This window comes from Bombina bombina, chromosome 1 (assembly GCF_027579735.1).
Source record: "Bombina bombina isolate aBomBom1 chromosome 1, aBomBom1.pri, whole genome shotgun sequence".
NCBI lineage: Eukaryota > Metazoa > Chordata > Amphibia > Anura > Bombinatoridae > Bombina > Bombina bombina.
This window is the reverse complement of record NC_069499.1, coordinates 1077792875-1077814615: the sequence shown is the minus strand read 5'-3', so window position 1 is coordinate 1077814615 and position 21741 is coordinate 1077792875. Positions and strand designations below refer to the sequence as shown.

Here is a 21741-nt window from a genome sequence, read left to right as displayed (position 1 = left end):
CAAGCCACTGAGCTGTTCGTTCCTAGTTTGAATGCTTATTTCTGTATGCATTTCAGTTTTATTTTGTGCCTCTTCTTCTCTTTGGGGTCAACTATTTGAGTGCTTTATTTTGCTTATTTGCTTCTGTTTATCTCTGATTTCATATCTGGTACTATGGAGCAGTGTTTCTCAACCGCGGTCCTCGAGTACCCCCAACAGTCCAGATTTTCATTATAGCTCAACCAGTGCACAGGTGAAGTAATCAGCTCATCAGTAACACCATGTTTACTAACCTGCTCTCACCCATAAGCTAATTATTTCACCTGTGCACTAGTTCAGTTATAATGAAAACTTGGCCTGTTGGGGGTACTTGAGGACCGCGGTTGAGAAACACTGATCTAGAAGGGAGATCCTCTAATGCTTTAACCCTTTTATAGTTTTCTTGCTTTGTAAGGATTATATTGCTAATCCTAAATAAGGTTTTACTGCTTTTATCTTATCAAACTCCCAGGAGAGTTAATCTTTCTTCAAAACTTAAAGGGATATTAAACAGTGCTCCTTTTGGTAAAAAAAAAAAATTAAATTTAAAGTAAAAACAAAAAGAAACAGATTGAGATAGATATCTATCTCACAATTTATTTATTTTTTCCTACTAAATTAGCACTTAGAATTTCTCACTGTAGCCCTTGCCCTCAGTGCTATAAGAGTGGAGACATTTTATAAAACTTAAGTTTCATTCTGCTAGTTCCAAGCATGAGCAAATCTGATTTCCTGATTTTCAAGTCGTCTTTTTTACTTAAAGGATTACTTTCTGTTATAAATTTTTAAGCTAAACAACTAACATATTAAAGTTAATAAACATTAATTAAAACCTACTGACCTATATTTTCTCCAAAACGAAGTTTCATAACGTACTAAAAGTTATCTTTTATTCGCCAATGTCACGTTATCCTGCCCACTATTTTCAGCACTGTGTGTTCAAAATACTTAAACCAATAACTTTGTGTTTAAAGCGCCATTTTGAAACCTAGGTATTGTAAACGGATTGGTACAGAGCAAAGGATACCCATGGAGTGGGTTTGGAAAACAATTAATTTTGCAGACAAGATTTCTGATATACGGTAGAGATATGTTAATGAAATGCTATTGATAAAAAGCGTATTTGGGGTAGTTAGTTAGTAACAGGCATAGAAAATATTTACTTACAGTGGCCCTTTAAAGGGATACTAAACCCAATTTTTTTTCTTTCATGATTCAGATAGAGCATGCAGTTTTAAGCAACTTTCTAATTTACTCCTTTTTATACATTTTTTTTTTCATTCTATTGCTATCTTTATTTGAAAAAGCAGGAATCTAAGCTAAGGAGCCGGCCCATTTTTGGTTCAGCACCCTGGATAGTGCTTGCTGATTGATGACTACATTTAGCCACCAATCAGCAAGTGCAACCCAGGTCTGAACCAAAAATGGCCGACTCTTACCTTCCCTGCTTTCTTTTTTATATAAAGATAGCAAGAGAAACAAAGAAAAATTGATAATAGGAGTAAATTAGAAAATTGCTTAAAATTGCAAGCTTTATCTGAATCTAAAAATTAAAAAAATTGGGTTTAGTAACCCTTTAATACTAAACCAACTCTGGGCATCTTGACTTCATGCTAGGGACCACAGCCTCTGTGTAGGGCTGTAGCAGGAAGTAATGGACACTGCACAAATGAAGTTTTAAAATAAATAAATAAATGACTGGTAAAATCCATTTATATAGATGAATAATACATATTGCAATGATTTCTAAGTCTAAGCCACTGCTTAGCTATTTTTTATTACAATATTGAAAGAGATCCCTTTTTTAAGGATTATATTAACTCTGTCTGAGGTTTTAGCTTGCTTGCCTTCATCTGTTTACGTGCAGTTGTTTGCAAGGATTTGAAGGTGGTCCTTCTTTTGCCTTTAGCGTAAATTAGAAAGTTGCTTAAAATTGCATGCTCTATCTGAATCGTGAAAGAAAAAATTTGGGTTCAGTGTCCCTTTAAGTGCCTCCAGATTGTTTAAAGGTCAAAGCTTTCTTGGGTGGTGTGAGAGCTGGAATTAATAGGAACAATTACTTCAGTTCCAACTACAGAATTAAACTGGGGTTTATTCAAACCTCTCCATTACTAAAGAGGGTACTTTTTGGGCTGTTTCTTTCAAGATGGAGACAATTTTGCACTTTACATCCTTTAGTGCAGGAGGTTGTTTATGTCTACCATTTACATAAGATACTTATTTACATATCCCTATCCACTGGGATCATGTCAAGTTCCTGAGATTGAATTTTTAGATAAACATTATCAGTTTATGGCCTTCCCTTATGGTCTGACTATAGCTCCCAGAATGTTTACAAAAGGACTGGGTGCTCTGTCTGTAGTTTGAGCTCAAGGAATGTTGGTAGTCCCTTACTTGAATGAATTTCTAGTTCAGGATCCTTCTTATCATTTGGCTGTATCTCCCACTTATATGTTCTACCCAGGGCTTTTTTAGCAGGTGCTCCACCTGGCTGATTTTACTGACCACCCGGCTAAAATTTTAGCCAATACTAAGCTAAAATGAGCTAATATAAAATGCTGAATTTTCATTCCACAAATTATCATTAAATACATTTGTTAAATTGTGCAATTAATTTGTGTTTTGGATAGCAGGATATGATATAATAAAAAATATTACACTGCCGGCTGCTTTATAATGCTACCCGGATGGCAACATTTTCTGTGGAGAACACTGTGGTTCTTTAGTTGCTTCAGAGTCACGAATGGGAGGCAAAGTTACCAATAAAAATTCTGGAATTCCATGCAATCTTCAGGGCTCTCAAGTTTGTTTGACCTCTGACACAACTTTTTCTGAGATTCCAGTTGACAATGTCACAGCAGTGGTTTGTCAATCATAAGAACTTGCAGTTTCTTAGCGATGATAGAAGTATCCGTATTATCATCAGTTGGGCAGAGGACCATCACAGGAATTCTGCCATCCACAGTCTGGATTTGGAACAATTGTTGGAAGACTTTATTATTTGCCCGTCTATGAATCAGAATGTTTTAGACCAAATTGTGAGAGGTTGGGGTCTGCCAGAAAGATCTCATGGTCTCTCATTTCAGTTGCAAACTGCTTCAGTATTGTGCCAGCTCTCAAGACCCTTTGGCGAGTCAGATGTCCTAGTGGTTCCTTGGTCCTTCAACCAGATTTACATTTTTCCTCTTTTTGGGTTGCTTTCCAGAGTGATAGCCATTATCGGGCAGAAACAAGCCTCAGCAATTCTGATTGCTCTGGTGTGGCCTCGTGCCCACCGTGGAGGCTTTCTCTGAGAAAGGATCCTCTTTTTTTTTTTTTTTTTTTTTTTTTTTTTTCTCTCTTCTCAAGGCCTTTCTTTTAATCCAGATCTCAAAAAACAGAATTTTACAGTATGGCAATTGTGAACACTTTTATCTCGGAGATTTTTCTGACAAGGTTATTGATACCCTGTTATCAGCCAGTTCATTGAAATTCGTCTTTGTCATGTTTCATAAGAAATAGCAAAAATTCCTGACTTTCAGGCCTTTGTTCAGACTCTAAATAGAGTCAAAACGAGTTATTAATCCAATTTCTCCTCCTTGGAATCTTTATCTGGTTTTGAGAGTTTTTCAAACTCCTCCTTTTGAGCCAATGTATGGTTTAGACCTTTAGCTTTTATCCTGGAAGGTCATTCATTTTTTTTTTTTTTTAATTTTTTTTTATTCTTGCTATTTCTTTGTTAATTATTTTCTGTCATGATGGTGAGAGTCAAAAAGCTCCACCTTTTTTCTTTTTGATCAGGTGGCAATGCTTGTTTTGCACTTCTTTGCCCCGCTTTCTTTACTGCTTTTTCTTTTTTCCTCATCTACTTGGCTATATGTATGACTGAGGATCATGGGTTAGTGGGAGGGATTTAAATCTCTTGGATGTGATGTTTTGACTCACCCTAGTGGTTAGGAGGGGAATTTTCCCTCCCATGATGACTCATGGACTCTCGCCATCACAAAATTAGAATAAATTTAGTTTTTGTTATCCCTCAAGTTGTCTTCTTGCACACCACATATATCCATCCCTTTTTCTGCACACAGTTGGCTTTGCATGCAGATGTAAAAATCATATTTTATATATGTGATATCTATTTTTGTTCTGTTGAGTCTACTGTGTATTGCTTATTTACCTTTTTTTTTTTTTTTTCTTTTTTTTTTTTTCTTTCTTTAATATTCTATAAATTTACATTTTAAAGGGACAAGAAACCCAGAATATCTTTCTTTCTATATTTCTCTCTGTCTGTCTCTGTGTGTGTGTGTCTGTCTCTGTGTGTGTCTCTTCTATTATCACATTTGTTTATCTTGGTATCTTTTGTTGAAAAGCAGGGACATAAGCTTAGGAGCCGGACCATTTCTGGAGCACTATATGGCAGCAGTTTTGCAAGAATGTTATCCATATGCAAAAGCACTAGATGGCAGCATTATTTCCTGCCATGTAGTACTTCAGACAACTACCTAGGTATCTCTTTTTAAAAATGTTATATCTGAATCGCAAAAGAAAATGTTTGGGTTTTATATCCCTTTAATTAATAATTTGCACTTTGTTTTAGTGGGTATAACTATGAAATTATTATAATTGATGATGGAAGTCCAGATGGAACATTAGAAGTTGCTGAGCAATTGCAGAAAATCTATGGATCAGACAAGATCGTAAGTAATAGCTTTCTATTTGCATATATTTACATATTTTGATGAACATTTTAAAGGGACAGTAAAATTAATATTTCCTGACTCAGAATGCAATTTTAAACCATTTTACTTATCTTATTGAATTTGCTTTATTCTCTTGGTATCCTAGGTAGGCTCAGGAGCAGAAATGTACCACTGTCCGCTAGCTTCTGATTGGTGGCTGCACATATATGCCTCCTGTAATTGTATCACCTAGTGTGTTCAGCTAGGTCCCAGTAGTGCAATACTTCTCTTTCAACAAGGGATCACAAAAATTAAGCACTTTTCAAAACTGAAGTCAAAGTTCTTTGTTTTGTTTTTTTTTGGGGGGGTTCTTGCAAAAGCACAGTGTGTGTGTTCTATGCACCTATATTCGTTCACTTTTCCTACTCCTAGAAGTGGCAGTAGCGTGTATTCATCGGCAATGCTACAAATTGAGTAATTGCTCCATGCTCAATGCACAGTAAAAGCTTTCACTTAAATAGTGATAATTTTTGCTATAAACATTTTAGCTGATTTTGTGTCTTTTTGTAAACTTTCTTCTTATAAAAATGGAAATGCATTGACCTGAATTTCAGTTTTGAGTTGTATTTAATTTATCTTTAAAGGGCCATTATAGTGGGGAAAAAATGCATACTCTTTCGTTATAGCATGTAATTTTATCACTATCGACCCTGCAACTCTGTTTAGCCCCCCTGCAAAGTGGTAAAACACATAGTTAAAGGGACACTGAACCCAAATTTTTTCTTTTGATATTGAGATAGAGCAGATAATTTAAAGCAAATTTCTAATTTACTCCTATTTATCAAATTTTCTTTATTCTCCTGGTATCTTTATTTGAAAAGCAAGAATGTAGGTTTAGATGCCGGCCCATTTTTGGTGAACAACCTTGGTGGTTTTTGCTGATTGGTGGATAAGATCACCCACCAATAAACAAGTGCTGTCCAGTGTCCTAAGCCAAAAATTGTCTGGCTCCTTCGCTTAGATGCCGCCTTTTTCAAATAAAGATAGCAAGAGAACAAAATGAAATTGATAATAGGAGTAAATTAGAAAGTTGCTTAAAATTGCATTTTCTATCTGAATCATGAAAGAAAAAATTTGGGTTCAGCGTCCCTTTAACTTACCGGTCGGGAGCTGCAAAGCACTGCTGGTCCCGCGCAAATACTGAAGCTGAACAAATTATCAGTGCTAGTTGCACAGCTGGGTTATGTAATTAGCACTACTGATTCGGTCAGCAACAATTTCTTCTTGGGACCAGCAGTGAATTATTATTATTATTATTATTATGTATTTGTAGAGCACCAACAGGTTCTACAGCACTAAAGAGGTATAATATGCAAGGTGACATTTATAGGGAGCAAATGGGTAGATGGTCCTGCTGAGTTTCACTGTTGTAAATCAGCTCTCATGAAGGTGATCTACAAAACTGCTGGGCTCGTAGGCTTACATAAGGGGGTTCAAGGGGATGGAAAAAAGGAGGAGAGGAGATAAGAAAAGGTCACTGTATATTTATATGCATCCTTGAACAGTAGAGTCTTTAAAGGGACAGTTTACTCAAAAATGTTCTCCCCTTTAATTTGTTCCCAATGATCCACTTTACCTGCTGGAGTGTATTAAATTGTTTACAAGTAGCTCCTTTACCCTTATATTGGCATTTGAAATGGTTAATTTAGCATGTGGTATCCCCACCTATTCTGAAAGTTTGTGGCCGCGCGTACCAGCTATAGATAAGCTTTGTAAACACAGCCAGCAGAAGAAATTACACTCCCAGTATGATAAAGCAGAGATAAGGTAATAAAATGTTGATTTTCCATTGTTCTCTCAAAGTATTAGTGATTGTTTTAAGGACAGATATACGATAAAGAAGCAGGTATATGTGCACAATGTGATACAGTAATGAGATATGATTATACCTACAAGCTCAACCTATTTTATTAGGCTGTGGCTTCAAAACACAAAATCAGAGCTTTAATATACAGAAATAAACCTTAAAAAGCTAATTTTCATACATTTTTTATCCTGCAGTTGGTAAAAAAAGCAATTGTAAACACATTAAGGGAAAAACTATTTTACAGTATACTGTCCCTTTAAGGAGCGCTTGAAACTTTCAAAACTAGGGGAGAGTCTTTGGGAGTGAGGCAGAGAGTTCCACAAATTTGAGGACAAGGATTTGAGCAGAAGATCATGAGCCCAGCGAAGGGGACGGAAGAGAGAGTGTTCCTTTTTAAAGAGTGCCATGGGGAGAAATGGGAGTAGTAAAAATTAGAAATGCATGGGATGTAGGGGAAGAACATGAAGAAAAGACATGAGTTTACCAGTGAAATCCATTGCTCTACCGCCACTACTGATGCCCTCAAGGCCCTTTTTATTATATGTGCATTATAAAATTGTTGTGAAAATATTTAACTATGCATTGGCGTATACATTAACTTTATTTCTGCAAGTTCTCATACTGTTGGTTTATGCAAGTGACATAAATATAGGATCACCCTAATCTTTCTCTCGCTAATGGTCTGCATGATATTTGTTTCCATTGAGATGTGTAGATATGCTTGTAATTATAATGGACATTGGCATTCCTTTCTTGACTATGATTCAATCTAGTTTGTTTTTCATTTTGTCTTTACAGCTGCTTCGTCCTAGAGAAAAAAAATTAGGTTTGGGTAAGTATTGCTATAGAGAGAATACTTGTACATAACTTTACCCATCCATGGGATTAACGCTAAAGTCCAAATTGCATAAACATTTTACTAAACTACTTTTTTAATGGTCTCTATACAAAGCATGAAATATACTCCATTTAGAAGTGATATCTATCTCTCAAATGTTTTCTCTACAAAAGGAACTGCATATATCCATGGAATGCAACATGCCTCTGGGAATTTCATTATTATCATGGATGCTGACCTATCTCACCATGTAAGTTGTATTTCCGAGTCTTCTGTTTTTAATATTATGTTCCTATATTCTAACTAATCTGACATTCATATTTTATTTTACAGCCAAAGTTCATACCTGAATTCATCAGGTGGGTAACACTGTATGTATTAACTATTTGTTTGAAAACTGCTTTCTAAAGATATTTCCTATCCTTTTTTCATGGGGGACCAGAGTGGAATTTTGATGGACACGTTTAAATATCAGAATTGCAATTCTTCAGCAAGTTTTTATTATAAATATTACAGTACTGAAGGATTTGCATTGCACACTTTTGGGTCTAGTTTGTAAAGGAAAATCAAACAAATGTGAATGTTTATATACCTGACTGGCTTATATAGCTAGTAACAAACTAGTAGAACTGATCAAACTGATTGTACAGCACTCAGGACTTGTACACATAAGCAAAGCAAGAATTGGCACCTGCTAGTATATAGTGTACAGGAGAGGTGTACTGTATCAATGGTGTGTTGGTTCTGATCCTCCCCAAAAAAAACTGTATAAAGGACAAAATTACTTGTCCAGTCTATTTATCCCTCTGACACTCAGAATGATGGTAACAACCCATCTCCTAAAAAATCAGGCCAACCCCACAGAGAAAATTATTAGCTGCAGCAATACACCAAGCTTTGCTGGAACAATAAACCTACCTGACTCATTATTTCAACCCCCTGAGAAAGCCACATTGCAGTCGTCAATTTGATTTTTCTGTTTCAATAGCCTAGACCTCTATTTTATGTATTTATATTTGCATCTCAATGCAGCACATACACATTTTAGGCATTGTAACTATAAAATCTGGGCTTTCTATGTTTATCAGGGAGATTGTAGAGAGTCCTTTTTTAATGAGCTGCATTAAAGGGCCATAATACCCAAATGTTTAAACACTTTAAAGTGATGCAGCATAGCTGTAAAAAGCTGACTAGAAAATATCTCCTGAACATCTCTATGTAAAAAAGAAAGATATTTTACCTCAAAAGTTCCTCAGTAGCCACCTCCCATTGTAAAGGATTTCTAAGCAGCATTTTAGAGTGTCTGTCCTGGGACAGCTGAAAGGATGAGCCTCGTGAACTCTCATATTATTTCACCAATCAGGTAAAGGAAGCTTACTATGAAATCTCATGAGATCACAGTAAGAGTTCATGACCTCAGCACTGCTGATGCTGATTGGCTGCTGTTCATTTCTTCCTTTTTTTTTTTTTTATTTTTACCTGCAGCTGGGAGCAGGTGAAGTATAACTTTTTACACAGAACTTACTCTGCTGAGCTGAGGAAATTGTGAGGTAAAATATCTTCCTTTTTTACATAGAGATGCTCAGGTGATATTTTCCTGTCAGCTTTTTACAGTTATACTGCATCAGTTTCAAGTGATTTAGCATATGAGTATTATGTCCCTTTAACTCTGGCTCTATCTTTAAATCTATACTAGATGGAACTGCACCTTCTGTATTACATTCTATGCACATCACATCTCCACTGAACTACTCCAACTCATGCCTCTTCTCTCGCGCATACTCCTTATGATCACAATAATTTCCCATTTATTGTGTAGAGTGTATAAAATGTTTTAGTTAAAATATTTTAACATGCTCTTAAAGTGCACTTCAGTGTAGTGTAGTAATTGTTGTATTATATTTTTTTTATTATATATATATATATATATATATATATATATATATATATATATATATATATATATATATATATATATATATATATATATATATATATATATTATACAGGGCCGTCTATAATATTGATTGGACCCTGGGCAAAAATTTTCTTGGGGGGCCCCCCCCCACCCCATGCAATTTTGCTCTCCACCCCAACATCCCAAAAAACAACTAAATCAATTTTTTTTTTATTATTAGCCCAGCGGTGGATCATCCACTGCTGGGCTAATCATTTAAAAAAAAAAATAAAAAAAAAAATTGCAATATGTGAAACTGGACCTAAGCAGAACTAATAAGTAAATAAATATATAAATTCCTCCACTGTGGATTCATTTAATATTCTTTTGAATGTGATTCTGGTGTGAGGTTACCTGGTTAAAGAGATTTAGGGCAGCCAACAGGAGCAAAGCAAGGTAAAGGAGGAAGCATGGAGGTGCAGACAAATATAAGTTTACTGACTTGAACAGCAGAACTACTATGGGAAGCTGTAAAATCTGAGACAGAGAGAAAATAAAAACTATAAAAATAAACCTTACATTAATGTGTGAAGTATCAGCATGACGCTATACATCAGCCACACCAGCACATGTAGCTTCTTTGCTAGGAACAAGTTCCCTCTCACCCTGAACTAGACAATGCTGCATGGGGAGGGGCGTGTGTGCACTCACTTATTCTTCCCACTGACACCTTTCTACATTGCACTATTCCCCTAACAAACTTCAGTTAGTTGATCTTAGGGCCACAGCAGAAAGAGCAGGGCTAAGGGGACCAGTAGACATGATGCTGTCTGGACTGCATGGATACAGTGTGAGATGAGTCACACAGCCTCAAGACTGAAGAGAGCAGTGTATGCAGCTGCACAGATGCTCAAATCCTCATGTGCCTGCCGCTCCAGCTTTCTGCTGCATGTGCCTACAGTCAGCCCTACCCAGAAACAATCCCCACCACCAGAGCAGTTACCTGGTAACAGTGGTAACCCCAGTAAGACATTTTCTGATGCAGTGGGGAATGGCTGGATGCCGAGTTAGGGCTTTGCATTCAGGGCTGCACAGTGCACATCTAAAGCAGCAAATGGCACTAGCTTGGCATGTCACATGACATGGGCACGGTCTGGCACAGTTTTTTAAAAAAAATATAAGCAGAGTACTTTTGACTGTGACAGTATTAGGACTGAATGTGTGTGTTCCCCATGTCACATCAGTAGTCTGGTATGAACCATTAAAAAAAAAAAAAAAAATTTTTTTAAGGACTCTTGGGCCCCTCAACAGAGACTTGGCCCAGGGCAGCTGCCCCTTTTGCCCTGTGTTAAAGACGGTCCTGTATGTATATATATATATATATATATATATATATATATATATATATATAATTTATGAGATTGGGGCTGGTTGTAGGTGGAGATGTCACCTCTCGGCCAAATAGTGTTCTGCCGTGGGCTGCCTTAGCAGCTCAGTGCAGCGAACGCTGCAAACAAATAAAGGAGCTTTCAGCATAAAGTATTTTATATTTCATGACTGAAAAGTCCCCTTTATTTGTTCTACTGGTAGATCCTAGTGTTTCACAAACGCTAGGATTTACCATCACTTTAAAGATTAACATCCATAAACTTGGTTACATTTGGATGTTTGTTACATATTTTATGTATCACTTATGTTACATGTTATTTCAATCAGAATGTATCTAAGCAGGTTATTGAATGTTATTTCTGTTACTTTAGAATGTTAAAATGATTCAGAAATTCATACATCATTTGTATGTACAATGTAAAACTTTTTTTATTAAAGGGACAGTCTAGTCAAAACTAAACTTTTATGGTTCAGATAAGACATGCAATTTAAAAAAAAAAAAAAAAAAAAAAATTCTTTATTTATATTATACATAACAACCAATTGGCAGATGTCAAAAAGTGCATGAAAATACAATCTTGGATACAGTGTAGTTAACAATGCCTGACAATCTGAATTTGTTTCCTGTCTTTGAATATTACCCCAATTTGGGATCATGTATGTACCTTTTCAATTTTAATTACAAATGAAACAGAATAACCCAAAATAAAACAATCTCCTCAAGTCTTTAACCCGACAGTCGGGGTCCTCCCCCCCCCCCCCCCCCCCCCCCCCCCCCACACACTTGTTGTAGTGCGAGAACCAGTTTAGGTAGTAACAGTGTGATTAGGCCTACATAGATCACAATCCTTTATACTGATTTAATACCCAGGGTGCCTTCATACCTCCATTATCAGTCTACTGTGACCACCTTTATCTCTTTAAGCTGTTAGTAAAGCTCCAGTTTCCATTCGCCTCTCAATTGGGCGTTTAGGATGTAATCTGTGTTTCTTATTGGGTAAATTATCTGTGCCTGTTGAGCGGTAGTGAGAGCGAGTATATAGGGCCCCCACTTTTTCATGAAGTGCTCCATTCTACCCTGGAGGTCACCTAGCGTATCAACCTGTTGATACAGTAGTTGCTGGTGTATTTTGTGTTTGAGTTGTGTAAGTGTTGGGGCTCTCATATTTAGCCAGTGTTGTAGTATGGTATTTCGTCCATGGAGTATGATGTTATGGACAAACAGGGAGCTCCCTGCCGGTAATTCACCAGTATCTAAGAATATTATTGCCCTTGAGTTAAGAATTTAGTTTCTTGCTAATCGTGGAATTCACCCAACTTGTCAATATGCCCCAGAATTTATACAGACTCGGGCAGGACCAGAGCATGTGTAACAGATCTGCCTTTGGGTAGGAGCATTTTGGGCACTTCCCTTCGTAGTTGGGTTCCCAGTTTTTATGTGTTTTAGGCGTTATGTATGCTTCTTCAAGAATCTTGGTGTGTGTGATTCCCTAATGTGTGCCGATAGGGTAGCTTTTCGCGTTTTGGCTATACTTTGCTGTGTTAGTGCAGGTGATATGTCCGTATCTAGAATGTGCGACCACCTTCACTGATATGTTGCAGAGTATTAGCGTTGTCTCCAGCTGTCAGTAATTATTTGTAAGCTACTGAAATTGATTTGTGCCCGTGTGTGTGTATATGTGTATATGTATGTGTATGTATGTATGTATATATGTGTATATATATATATATATATATATATATATATATATATATATATATATATATATATATATATATATATAAATATATATATATATATATATATATATATATATATATATATATATATATATATATATATATATATATATATATATACATACAAAAAAAGGGTGCACAGGAATATGTAATCACCCTAGACATATACAAAACACGGAAGGGAACTGCACTCTCATACCGGACCGGGTACACATCCTATGACCCTGCAACATGCTCAGCCCTGGGTGCCACTGGCACTCACAGGAAGCTGTGCTGTCCCCAGAGCCACAAGCAGTTAACCCCAGACAGGTCTGGGTGCAAGAACCATAGGGAAATTACAAAACAAATTAATACAACACACAGAGAAAACCCAGCACTCACTTACAAGCTATCAGCTAAGATTTAAAAGCAAAAATGGAAAGGTTAGTCACCGCATCTGGCCAAATGGGACAAGCTCAGGTACCACGTCAAGGTCCTCTCCAATACCTGAGACCCTAAAACAGCACAGCTTCCTGTGAGTGCCAGTGGCACCCAGGGCTGAGCATGTTGCAGGGTCATAGGATGTGTACCCGGTCCGGTATGAGAGTGCAGTTCCCTTCCGTGTTTTGTATATGTCTAGGGTGATTACATATTCCTGTGCACCCTTTTTTTGTTTTCAGTTTGTTTGGATTTGAAAGCTTGCATTGTGTGGATGTTTTAGGGTCTCAGGTATTGGAGAGGACCTTGACGTGGTACCTGAGCTTGTCCCATTTGGCCAGATGCGGTGACTAACCTTTCCAGTTTTGCTTTTAAATCTTAGCTGAGAGCTTGTGAGTGCTGGGTTTTCTCTGTGTGTTATTTATTTATTTATATATATATATATATATATATATATATATATATATATATATATATATATATATATATATATATATATATATATATATATATATATATATATATATATATATATATATATATATAGTATATATATTCAAACCTACTGTCATTTGTCAGCAGCTTCTTATCCTTTAGCAATTCAGTTACCTAATGCTTTGCCTGTAGGTACGCGTAATGGTGATTGCGTGGTATGTTGTGTTTATAGAAGCAAGAAAGTCTGGACAGTCTGATCATTGTCGCCTATTAATTTAACATAAACTGGTTGCTGAAGCAATGGGAAGTCTGTTAAATATTTATCTGCGCTAGAAGTGGTCATATGTTGCAACATTGCAAGGGACCAGGGCTCTATAGCCTGTCTTTCTAATTCTGGTATGGTAAAGATTTCCTGACCTGTCAGCCAGTCTAAGACATACTTTGCTTGTGCCACCCAGCTATACAGCTCTACATCAAGTTACCGCCATACCCACTGCCTCCACTAAACTGGTCATTCTGGTGCGTTTAATCCTAGGTTTCTTTTTTGCCCAGATAAAGGAAAATATGAGTGAGTTCCAGGGGAAGTTTTATCCAGTGTACAATTAAGTCTTGTATTTCTTTTTTTTAGGGGTGAGTAGTTTGCATCATACCATGTTTTGGGGTTTACATTGAGCTTTATACCCAGATATTTGAAGTTGCCTTTTACTATTCTGAAGTCATAATGTAGAATAAGGTTCGGTGAGGGTGTTTTGAGGTTTAAGCCAAACTAATTATGTCTTAGAAACATAGACAAGGTATTAATTTTGTACCCAGAGATTCGCCCAAATTCTGCTATTATATCCATTACTTTAGGAATACTGTCTTCTGGGTTTTGTAAGTATAGTATCATATTGTCTGCAAAAAGGGATAGGTGCAGCTGTTCCCTATTTTGAGGCCCTATGTTTCATGTCCCTGTCTCATGCCTCTTTCAAGGGCAAAGGGTTGGGAAGAGGGGTTCCATTTATTAGTATCGCAGCCTTCGGTGATGTGTATAGTGTCTGAATCGCTTGTGTGAAGGATCCCTTAATCCCAAAGTACTGAAATAAGGGGGCAGTCTGCAGATGCTTAGATGCAAGGTAATTAGAGGTAAAAAGTGTATTAGTATAACCTTGTTGGTTATGCAAAACTGGGGAACAGGTAATAAAGGAATTATCTATCTTTTTAAACCATAAAAAGCCCATCCCTTTAAGTCTTCAATAAAGTTGAATTTCAAATGTAAAAAAAAATGATAAAGGTCGCCTTTTAATACAAGTTTCAAACAAACGCTTTTGATGACTTGGAAATACTTCAGTGTTATTTAACCCCTTAAGGACCAAGGACGTACGCCACACGTCCTCAAAAAAAATACAGTTAATGACCGAGGACGTGTGGCGTACGTCCTTGGTCTGGAAAGCAGCTGGAAGCGATCCTGCTCGCTTCCAGTTGCTTTCCGGTTATTGCAGTGATGCCTCGATATCGAGGCATCCTGCAATAACATTTTTTAGCAATCCGGTGCAGAGAGAGCCACTCTGTGGCCCTCTCTGCACCGGACATCACCGGCAAGATCCGTTGGTGGGTGGGAGCCGGTTCGGGAGGCGGGTGGCGGCCATCGATGGCCCTGATGAGGTGGAGGGGGGCGGGATCGGGGGCGGGGGTGATCGGGGGCGCGCACGGACGCGCGCGCGTGCACGGGAGGGCGGGGGCGGGCGCGTGCACGGGGAGGGAGCGGGTGGGAGCCGCTACACTACAGAAAAATTATGTACTCAAAAGTTTTAAAAGTACTAACTATTGAAATTAAAATTCATTAGTTAGGGGGTGGGGGATTGGTCTGTGGGGGGGGGGGAAGCTACACTACAGAAAAACAACATAAAAATAAAAAATAAACTATTTATCTTGCAAACTGGGTACTGGCAGACAGCTGCCAGTACCCAAGATGGCCCCCAATAAGTCAGAGGGGGGGGCTAGAGAGCTGTTTTGGGGGGGATCAGGGAGGTTGGGGGCTAAGGGGGGATCCTACAAAGTAGCATATGTAAATATGCTAAAAATTTATTATTATTTTTAAAAAAAAAAAACTTTTATTTTAGTACTGGCAGACTTTCTGCCAGTACTTAAGATGGCGGGGACAATTGTGGTGTGGGGGAGTGAAGGGAGCTGTTTGGGAGGGATCAGGGGGTCTGATGTGTCAGGTGGGAGGCTGATCTCTACACTAAAGCTAAAATTAACCCTGCAAGCTCCCTACAAACTACCTAATTAACCCCTTCACTGCTAGCCATAATACACGTGTGATGCGCAGCAGCACTTAGCGGCCTTCTAATTACCAAAAAACAACGCCAAAGTCATATGTCTGCTATTTCTGAACAAAGGGGATCCCAGAGAAGCATTTACAACCATTTGTGCCATAATTGCACAAGCTGTTTGTAAATAATTTCAGTGAGAAACCTAAAATTGTGAAAAATTTAGCGTTTTTTTTTATTTGATTGCATTTGGCGGTGAAATGGTGGCATGAAATATACCAAAATGGGCCTAGATCAATACTTGGGGTTGTCTACTACACTACACTGAAGCTAAAATTAACCCTAGAAGCTCCCTACATGCTCCCTTATTAACCCCTTCACTGCTGGGCATAATACACGTGTGGTGCGCAGTCGCATTTAGCAGCCTTCTAATTAGTAAAAAGCAAAACCAAAGCCATATATGTCTGCTATTTATGAACAAAGGGGATCCCAGAGAAGCATTTACAACCATTTATGCTATAATTGCATAAGTTGTTTGTAAATAATTTCAGTGAGAAACCTAAAGTTTGTGAAAAAAATTGTGAAAAAGGGAACAATTTTTTTTATTTGATCGCATTTGGCGGTGAAATGGTGGCATGAAATATACCAAAATGGGCCTAGATCAATACTTTGGGATGTCTTCTAAAAAAAAATATATACATGTCAATAGATATTCAGGGATTCCTGAAAGATATTAGTGTCCCAATGTAACTATCGCTAATTTTGAAAAAAAGTGGTTTGGAAATAGCAAAGTGCTACTTGTATTTATGGCCCTATAACTTGCAAAAAAAGCAAAGAACATGTAAACATTGGGTATTTCTAAACTCATGACAAAATTTAGAAACTATTTAGCATATGTTTTTTTGGGTGGTTGTAGATGTGTAACAGATTTTGGGGGTCAAAGTTAGAAAAAGTGTGTTTTTTTCCATTTTTTTCCTCATATTTTATAATTTTTTTTATAGTAAATTATAAGATATGATGAAAATAATGGTATATTTTGAAAGTCCATTTAATGGCGAGAAAAACGGTATATAATATGTGTGGGTACAGTAAATGAGTAAGGGGAAAATTACAGCTAAACACAAACACCACAGAAATGTAAAAATAGCCTTGGTCCCAAACGGACAGAAAATGGAAAAGTGCTGTGGTCATTAAGGGGTTAATGTGGCTTTTCTAATGATTTAGAACTGGGGCTATAAATAGTAAACATTTGTTATAAGTGTGGGGGGATTCAAATTTTTTTTTTTTTTCTTTTCATCTTGTTTGAGAAAAGAAAGTGGTAATGAAACACGTGGTTCCTGTATATGGTACACAATAGGAAATGATACAACAAATATTAAACTGAGGCACAATAATCTCTGTTCACTTCAGATTCCTTTTAACTGCTGCTTGGAAGATGCAAAATTTAACTATTGTCTATTGCAGTTTAATCCCAAAATTTTAAAGGGACATGAAACCCAAAAGGTTTCTTTCATGATTTAGGTACAACATACAATTTTTATGTAACTTTTCAGTTTACTTCTATTATCAAATGTGCTTCATTCTCTTGATGATTCTTTGTTGAAGGCGCATCACTACTACTGGTTTCTAACTGAACACATTGGTGAGCCAATGGGGCGGAATATATATAGATACAGAGGAAGGAGTGCTTTTTGAACCTATTCAAATAGGTTTAATTGCTTAAAATAGTCCTTTCAAATCATCCTTCAATTGAGTATAGATGTGCATGTCCTTTTTAAGGGCACACAATCTAATGATGCTTATAAGGCTTACAATTAAAGGAATAGTCTAGTCAAAATTAAACTTTCACAATTCAGAGCATACAATTTTAAGCAACTTTCTAATTTACTCCTATCAATTTGTCTTTGTTCTCTTGGTATCTTTATTTAAATGTAAGGTTAGGAGCTGGCCCATTTTTGGTTCAGCACCTGGGTAGTGCTTACTGATAGGTGGTTACATTTAGACACCAATCTGAAAGTGCTCCCCAGGTTCTGAACCAAAAATTGGCTGGCTCCTATGCTTAAATTATTGCTTTTTCAAATATAAATACCAAGAGAATGAAGAAAAATTGATAATGGGAGTAAATTGGAAAGTTGCTTAAAATTGCATGCTCTATCTGAATCATTAAAGTTTTCATTTTGACTAAACTATTCCTTTAAACATTTGCCTTTACATTGATATACTAAAATGTAATGTTGTCGTAAGCAAGTGTATTGATTTGTTAGAAGTGGATTTTTTTTTATTTTTTTTTTTAAACGTGCAATAATAGATTTGGGAGGGAAACTAAAGTTTAATTTTTTTTAAATGATATATTTAAAAAAACGCCACTGGTAGGCTTTTAGTGAGACACTAAAATCTGTGGTGTTTTAAGGGTGATGGTAACAATGACTGTGTGCCATGCATGACTGGCATAAATTCCCTTTTTTGCTGCAGAAAACAGAAGGAAAGTAACTTTGATATTGTGTCCGGTACTCGCTATATTGGGAATGGAGGTGTTTATGGATGGGACTTGAAAAGAAAATTGATAAGGTTAGTCTCTGTTGTACAAAACTAAAATTCATGCATCTGCAGTTTCTTTCTTGTCCTGTGATTATAATATTCATTTTTGTGTGTATGTATAGATATATATGTGTGTGTGTGTGTGTGTGTGTGTATATAGATAGATATCTGTGTGTATGTATGTGTGTATATGACTTTTAAGTCCAACAACTAATAATGTTTATTTTGAAATCATCAAATGTTATACATGAATAGTCATGGTCGCCGTTTCGGCTCTTTCTAAGTCTTCTTCAAGACAAGTTTTTATTTTAATCTGGCTCGTGAGCCGTTCCCCCTGTGTCAGGGTGCCAGGAATCAGACTGAGACAAGAAGTGCAAAAATAATCATACCTTTATTAATAACAAAAATAATAAAAAGTCCATAAGTCAAATAACAAGCCAGGAGTCAAAACCAGAGCTGGTAGTCAGACGAGCCGAGTCATGAGCCAAAGCGAGTAGTCAGAAGAGCCGGAATCAGGAACAAGGGAACAGCAAAGTCGGGAACAAGCCAGGGATCAGGAACCAGAAGAGACGTCAGACTAGCCAGGTAATACACAGGAACTCAAACGGGTCTGAAACAACGCAAGGGCAAAGCATACTGAACAGAGGCCCTTTAAATAAGTGATGACATCACAATTCTGAGACTGCAACCTGTCTCACACAGATGATGTACAACAGTCTGACCATAAGAGGGCGTGCAGGAAATGAGCAGCATCGCACACTCTGAACCAGATTCAGCAAGAAAGGTGAGTAAAATGGCTGCCAGCAGCACATGGCAAACAAAGCAGGGAAAAACCCTGAAGGAAAATTAAACCTGTCTTGAAGGCTCAGAGAGAGCCGAAACGTCGACCATGACTATTCATGTGTAACATTTGATAATTTCCAAATAAACACTATCAGTTGTTGGAATTAAAAAGTCCTAAGAGTGCCCTCCTTTTCTACAATTATCTACCTGTTGAGGATTGCACCCAGGTTACTATTACACTACAGAGGGTGGAGTGCTGGGCCACTGGCTATTTTGAGTATCTATCACACTAACACACACACACACTTTTTTATATATATATATATATATATATATAATATATAGATATATATAATATTAAATTGTAAATATGGGTGAAAATGTCATGTATTAAAGTAGCTATTTTTTGCATGCACTTATACCCAGAGAATGCTGGTGTTCCTGTATTTTAATTCGTTCAAGCACCCTAGTATATGACATGCAGTTTTTGATAGTGGACCTATTTCCTGTCATTTTAGTTGTAAAATGTGCATTGATTTGCATTTGAGACATACTCTTTCAAAAGACTCTTAGGGCTCGATTTATCAAGCAAGGACAGACAGGGGCTGACATATTTGCCCCAGCTCTGCCTGAATTTAACATTTCCAACAATTTGTGTGCACAAATATTCATATCTTTACTAAGCTTATCGAAATGTAAGACCATGTGAAATATTGCTATCTTTGAGAAAACTTTGTTACATTTTCTTATTTAATCTGACATATCTGCAGATATCCATTTAATATTTTGTAGTCTCTTATTTATAGTTGTGGTTTGTAGAGAGTTTAAATTCATGGTTAGGTTAGGCTTATGGTCAAGAACCAAGAGTTTAAAAAACTTGTAGACTGAATGATTCACAGAACAGAATACAAGTTACAGTTTACCTAAGCAAGTTTTCAATATTGTTTCTGATCAATTAAAACTAACAAATGTTTATATGCTATCTTTTTCATTTGATAGCCGAGGAGCCAATTTTGTTACCCAGGTTTTGCTAAGACCAGGTGCCTCTGACCTAACAGGGAGCTTCAGGTATGTTTCAATAATTCCATGTAATGCTACTTTTATATTAAAGGTTTAACTAGTCATGTAAATAATCATTTACTGTCATAGACCAGAAATGCGTTCTTTTTGGTGGTAATAACATTTGTCATGCAGTTGACTCTATGGCAAAAAAAATCATATTTCTTCTTATCACATGATCAATAGGAAACTATTCCATTCATTATGATGTTTCTGTCCTCGTTTCTCATGAAAGTTTTGAATATATGACATTACAGTTGGAGATTGTAAAAATGAAAAGCAAAAACACCATCTGCATTGAATGGGACTAGGACATGTGACATTCAGTTAAGCAGCAAAGTTCTATTATGTGTAAAATGCTCTAGACCAGAGCTTGACAAATGGGACCTGGCAATGAGCTTCGTGGGTCCTAACATTGCCCTCTTCTCTTTTTTTTTTTTTTTTTTTTTTTTAACCTCCATACTGCCAGTCACTGTTCTAATAGTTTATTTCATGCTACACTTTTATGTGTGTCCTGCATATAGAACAGTTGATCGGCTGAATAGCTGCTCTATTTCGTTTGTCCAGGTCTCTGCAGTGCCAGCCTGCTAGTAAGCTGCTAAAAAATAAAATCACTATAAACTGTTGACGCCGCAAATACCTTAAGACTTTATATAAAATGTTTGTTTATGCAGTATATATTTTGCCCCCTTTCATGTTATTGTAGCTCTGAAAATTGAGCAGTTTCTTTTTTTCAGTATTTGAAAAGAACCTAAATGTATTAACAAATAAGTGAAAAACAATACACTCTAGCCGCCTAACTTTATGGCAGATTGGCTCCTCCAAATAAAGCAAATGGGGGACTTGACTGGTTTGCTATTGTATAGCAGGGGTTTTCAAACCTGTCTTCAGGCCTCCCTTACTGGCCAGATTTTTGATGCTTTAGTGGGAGGAAATGTAGGCATGCCATGCATTTCATGTGGGCTGAACTAACTAGCTCTATACCTCCCATGTAAGATGTCATAGAGGGGTTGGCCAGATTTTCAGGGTATCTGAACTGTGGAGCACAGGTAAAATCAGCTGATTAGTAAACATGGATATTAACCTGCTCTCACTCAAAGGTAATCTTGAAAATTTGATCTGTTTATAGAGACCTGAGGACAGTTTAAAAAAAACCTTGTTCTAGCGCTGCGGAATCTGTTGGCGCTCTACAAATAACATAATAATATTATTAATATAGTAACACAACAGAAATGGTGTCTAATTACGTGTTTATTATCCTATTAAATTATAAAATAATTTAACCATAATTAATCGACAGCAACTTGGCATTTGTGTATTTTTATATGTATATAATCTATCTATCGCTGATGTGGCCACCCACATTTTTTTGGTTGGCTTTTACATTTCACATTTAATTTTTTGAGCTCTGCTCCAGGCACTCTTTAGAGTAAGTAAATCGACTTTTAACTCTACTTTGCTATAACCTTGTCTAAAAATCCCCATAATACGACAATTTATGGTGTGTGTGTGTGTTGTGTTTTTTTTGTCTTTTTATAAATATACTGATCTAGATGACAAGAGTAATGGTCAAATTGATTCATTCAGGGGAGCAGACGTGTGTGCTAGGAGCTCCTCAGCTTAAACTTTTCAATAATGGGGATATTGCTATTATTTTAGCAAATCCAACTGCTAAAACAACTCCAGAGACCGGAGATAACTATATTGCATAACCTTTTAAGGAATGAAAGTCTACTTTCTGTTGATTTCAATGTTTTTCCAGCAACCTTAATGGTGTAGATTTATAATGGCTGACAAGTCTGTATCAGAGCTTATTCCCTATAATAGCCACTACCGAGGTATAGAGGCTG

General features: G+C 36.8%; 1 protein-coding gene across 2 annotated transcripts in view; it reads left to right on the top strand.

Annotated features, from left to right (window-relative positions):
• DPM1 (dolichyl-phosphate mannosyltransferase subunit 1, catalytic) overlaps nt 1-21741 on the top strand; it is a 71255-nt gene that overhangs the window by 7029 nt on the left and 42485 nt on the right. For both annotated transcript variants that reach the window (XM_053693218.1, XM_053693280.1), the window contains exons 2-7: nt 4595-4694; nt 7342-7375; nt 7555-7631; nt 7715-7740; nt 17984-18079; nt 19832-19900. In XM_053693218.1, coding sequence (XP_053549193.1) covers nt 4595-4694; nt 7342-7375; nt 7555-7631; nt 7715-7740; nt 17984-18079; nt 19832-19900 — 402 coding nt within the window. The remainder of the gene's footprint in view (nt 1-4594; nt 4695-7341; nt 7376-7554; nt 7632-7714; nt 7741-17983; nt 18080-19831; nt 19901-21741) is intronic.